The 5,000-nt window shown below is 42.2% G+C and overlaps 1 protein-coding gene across 3 annotated transcripts in view; it reads left to right on the forward strand.

Annotated features, from left to right (window-relative positions):
* The window catches only part of LOC143277541 (uncharacterized), a 52,623-nt gene that overhangs the window by 41,725 nt on the left and 5,898 nt on the right, over positions 1 to 5,000 (forward strand). For all 3 annotated transcript variants that reach the window (XM_076582420.1, XM_076582422.1, XM_076582421.1), the window contains one exon: positions 2,445 to 2,558. In XM_076582420.1, the coding sequence (XP_076438535.1) occupies positions 2,445 to 2,558 (114 nt within the window). The remainder of the gene's footprint in view (positions 1 to 2,444; positions 2,559 to 5,000) is intronic.

Raw genomic sequence — 5,000 nt, forward strand, 5'->3', positions numbered from 1 at the left:
CTGTCTGTCTGTCTGTCTGCCTGTCTGCCTGTCTGTGTATCTGCCTGCCTGTCTGTCTGTCTGCCTGCCTGCCTGCCTGCCTGCCTGTCTGTCTGTCTGTCTGCCTGCCTGTCTGTCTGTCTGTCTGTCTGTCTTCAAGACTTCCGGTCTCTTTATTGGCTTCTTCATACAGAAGAATTATGATGCGCAAGGGGGTGTTAAGATGACATCGGATTATCAGCCACTCTGCATCTAAAAATCACAACGACAAAAAACAGCAATGGTGATTCAAGCATTCTCTCTCACCCCCCGACCACCCCACCCCCCACCCTCCACACACACACCTGCACACACACATACACGCACGCACGCACACACACACACACACACACACACACACACACACACACACACACACACACACACACACACATTGATAATTTTGTGCGCACGCATGCCTATCTTTCAATTAGTGTCTGTCCATTTGTCTTTCTGTCCGTCTGTCTGTGTCTGTCCGACAGTCCGTCTGGATGGATAGATATCGCTGGCTGCTTATTTCTTTCTTTCTTTCTTTCTTTCTTTCTCTCTCTCTTTCTTGTCTTTTCTTTCTTTTTCTTTCTTTCTTTTCTTTTCGTATTTCTTTTCTTTCTTTCTTTCTTTCTTTCCTTCAATGCAGGCCAGAAACATGTTAGAATAGGTTAAGACCTACTTCAGAGCATTAGAAAACCCTCAAAACCCACTGCATGACGCAATCAAAGAACCAAAAGGCAGCCGTCTAGGACAAGGAAGATCATGGATGAGGCAAGCAGAAGACATAATCTAGCTTGTATGCCGACTACAAGACCTGAAAGAAACAAAAGAATGGGAGGAAAATCCCGAAAATCTTAATAATCTATTCAACACAGCCATTTCACCCACTCTAGGAAGACATTGTCGGGAATGGCCAGAGGGCAAAACTGATGCAGAAGTGAAGCTACTCATAGAAGAAAACAGTAAAGAAGAGGACATCATCATATACACAGATGGCTCAGTCACCAAAGGCCAATCCGGAGAATGCTGCATACAAAGTCACAACCTCCAGCCTAACGATGGAAGTTGAAGCTGTGACACATGCCCTCCAGTGGCTATCATATATCCATTAGCCTGGAAACCAACATGCCATGATTCTAACAGAATCAATGAACCTCATACAGAAAATTGAAAGTGGAATGGGAAGCCAAGAGTGTCATGAGGCAATGCGCAACTTTCAGATTAAAAAACTTACATGGTCATACTGCCCAAGACATGCAGGTGTTAAGGGAAATGAGCGAGCTGACGCAACAACAACGAGCGGCCTACATCTAGGAAAATCGGAAATCCTCAGAAAAGTCAAAGAATATCAAAAAGAACAGGTACAAGCCATCACACCATCGATCGCCTCAAAGAAATAAAGGCAGAGAGAGGGAGCGGCCTAAGTCTAGCATGAAAGGCAGAGCAAATCAAACGAATAGCGGCAACATTTCCAAACCAACATTGCGCAAATTTCCATGTGGGCTTTCCCAAATACAACAGACTGAGCAACACACTAAACGTCACGTTCCTGGAATCAGAGATCTTTTCCCAACCCTCTTGAGGCCAATCAGTGACAGCCTCTGTGTGTGTGTGTGTGTGTGTGTGTGTGTGTGTGTGTGTGTGTGTGTCGGGCGTGTGTGTGTCTGTGTGTTTGAGTGCGTGTGTTCGTGCGCGAGTGTGTAAGTGTACGCATGTGTATGGTGAGTTCTGTGCACGTGTGTGTGTGTGTGTGTGTGTGTGTGTGTGTAGAGGATCAGGTGTGTGTTTATGCATGTCTGTATTGTGATTGTATTGGGGTGAGGGGGTATGGGCATATGTGTGTGTGTTTGTATAAGTGTGTGTGTGTGTGTGTGTGTGTGCCGTGGAAGCTGCGATACGTAGCCGAGAAATGTGTGTGTGGGTGTGTGTGTGTCGGGGTTCGTGTACGTTTATGTGTATTTGTTTGTGCTTTCATATCTGTGAAACTGCGTGTTTGTTGCATATCTGTTATGCATGTGTGTGTGTGTGTGTGTGTGTGTATGTGTGTATGTGTGTCTGCATGTTTTACATTTATTTGCTTATTTATCATCATTATTGTCTTCTTATTTTATCAGTAGTAGTAGTAGTATCTTTCTTTTCTTTTCTTTTTCTTTTTTTTTTCTTTTTGTTTCTTTTTTCAAGGCCTGACTAAGCACGTTGGGTTACGCTGCTGGTCAGGCATCTGCTTGACAGATGTGGTGTAGCGTGTATGGACTTGTCCGAACGCAGTGACGCCTCCTTGAGCTACTGATACTGATACTTATTCTTTCCTTTTTTTATTTCTGTCTTCCTTCTTTTATCTCTCTCCCAGCTGATCGATTGATTGAATGACTGACTGGGCGACTGATTGGTTGATTGATTGATTGATTGACTGATTGACTGCATGTTTCCCGCAGACGTGTGTGTGGACAATCCCTGCAGGAACGGCGGTGCATGTAGCTCTGAGGACGGCAGAAACTTCACGTGCTCCTGTCTGCCGGGATTCAAGGGAGATAAATGCCAAACGTTTGGTGCGCTGGTTATTGGATTCCTTGTTCCCTCCCTTTGTCCTTTTCGCCTGGTGTTCTTTCTGCTCTTTGTTTCTTTGTGTCCTGCGAAGACTGGACGCGTGTCTGTGCCTCACTGTCTGTCGTATTATCAGTCAGTCTGTATGTTTGTCTGTTTCTCTGTCTCTATATCTGTCTCTGTCTCTTTCAATCTCTATGTCTGTCTGTCTGTCTGTCTGTCTGCATCTCTCACTCTAAATTTTATATATTTTTATCATTTCATTTTATTCTTTGATCGATCATTATCTTGACCTATGTTAATTTTCTTTTTTTTTCTTTTTTTTTTGTACTCTCTCTCTCTCTCTCTCTCTCTCTCTCTCTCTCTCTCTCTCTCTCTCTCTCTCTCTCTCTCTCTCTCCCCTTATATCTCTCTCCTCTTATTCTCCTCTACATGATGTAGTGTTGTAAATGTCAAATTCCCATTCATGTATCCATGACCATAATACGCATCTTGTACTGATATAATGATTCCCCCTTTGTTTATGTTACTGTTTCCTCTTCGAGGCATGCATGAAAAAAGCATTATTTTGCTTACTGTATTACCTTTAGAAAATAAAATTTATTCAGTTCAATTCTCTCTCTCTCTCTCTCTCTCTCTCTCTCTCTCTCTCTCTCTCTCTGTCTCTCTCTCTCCCTCCTGTGTGTGTGTGCGTGCGTATGTTTGGTTACGTGAATGTGGACCTTTTTTTTTTTTTTACCTGAAAGAATATCATTGAGAAAAAACAAGTTCAAGTGGTCGGTTATTAATTCATTCATTCATCCATTCATTCATTTATTCATGCACTCATTCATTCGTTCGTCAATGTTTTGAATATATCTATTCATTCGGTTATTTGTTAATTTATTGTGTTTCTTTTCCTTATTCACGGAACTTATTCTTTCTTTTCCTTATTCACTGAACTTATTCTTTCTTTTCCTTATTCACGGAACTTATTCTTTCTTTTCCTTATTCACTGAACTTATTCTTTCTTTTCCTTATTCACGGAACTTATTCTTTCTTTTCCTTATTCACGGAACTTATTCTTTCTTTTCCTTATTCACGGAACTTATTTCTTATTTCTTTCTTTCTCTGTCCTTAGAAATAATAATAACACATAGTTTTTCTGTGGCGCGATATCCAACGCCAATGCTGCTGAAAGCACCTTACATCATCCAGTTGACTATAAACATGCCTTAACATGCCTTAACACATCAACCGCTATCTGACAATGGAAAACATCCAGTGTGTTCATATGAATGAAAAAGCACACTTAAGAGATGAATCAGATTATAAAAGCTGTGAAGTAAATAAGGCTTAGATTCATCCCTTCTCTCTGGAACGTTTCCATCCACTTTCAAAACTGCAATTGTCCGGCCTCTTCTGAAGAAACCCAACCTTGACGCAAACATTTTGAAAAACTATCGACCAGTTTCTAATCTTCCATTCATGTCCAAACTCCTTGAAAAAGCTGTCCTCAAGCAGCTTAACAACCACCTTTGTTTCAACAATCTCATCCACCCATTTCAGTCTGCCTATCGCGCTGACCATAGCACCGAAACCACTCTCCTCCACATTCTGAACAATCTACTGATAGCGTCCGACTCAGGAAAAATTTCCCTTCTCACTCTTCTCGACTTGTCAGCCGCCTTTGATACGATAGACCATTCAATCCTTCTTTCCCGTCTTCATTTTACATTTGGTATCAACGGCACTGTTCTAAACTGGTTCAAATTTTATCTCACTGATCGATTCCAGTCTGTCATTGTTGATCATTTCCAATCTGAACCCGTTAAAATCGAACATGGAGTCCCACAGGGATCTGTTTTAGGCCCAGTGCTCTTCACACTGTACACTGCTCCTCTAGCTGAAATTATCAACCGCCATAATATCAGTCATAATTCTTATGCTGATGACACTCAACTCCAGAAGAGTGATACCCCTGAAAAATTGTTGTCGCTCTTGCAAGAAACATCCAACTGCTTCCTGGACATTCAAAACTGGATGACTCGAAATAAGTGGACAAAACTGAAGCAATGATCATAGGAACTAAACAAATGTCTTCCATCACAATTGACACAATCAAACTTGGCAGTACATCCATCCCTCTTTCCACGTCAGTCAGGAACCTCGGTGTTGTCCTTGACACTGTCCATGCAAAAATTTATCAGTCAGACATGTCAGTCCTGCTACTGTCAACTGCGGCGCATCAGTGCCGTCCGGAAATATCTGTCCACTGATGCAACATCTAGACTTGTCGTTTCTCTCATTCTCTCTCGCCTTGACTACTGTAACTCTCTATTGTCTGGTATGCCTGCTTCATCCATTCAGTCCCTTCAGCGCATACAAAATTCTGCTGCCCGACTCGTCCTCAGAAAGAAAAGATCTGAGCACATCACTCCTCTTTTGCAACATCTCCACTGGCTCCA

The sequence above is a fragment of the Babylonia areolata genome, chromosome 34, assembly GCF_041734735.1.
Source record: "Babylonia areolata isolate BAREFJ2019XMU chromosome 34, ASM4173473v1, whole genome shotgun sequence".
NCBI lineage: Eukaryota > Metazoa > Mollusca > Gastropoda > Neogastropoda > Buccinidae > Babylonia > Babylonia areolata.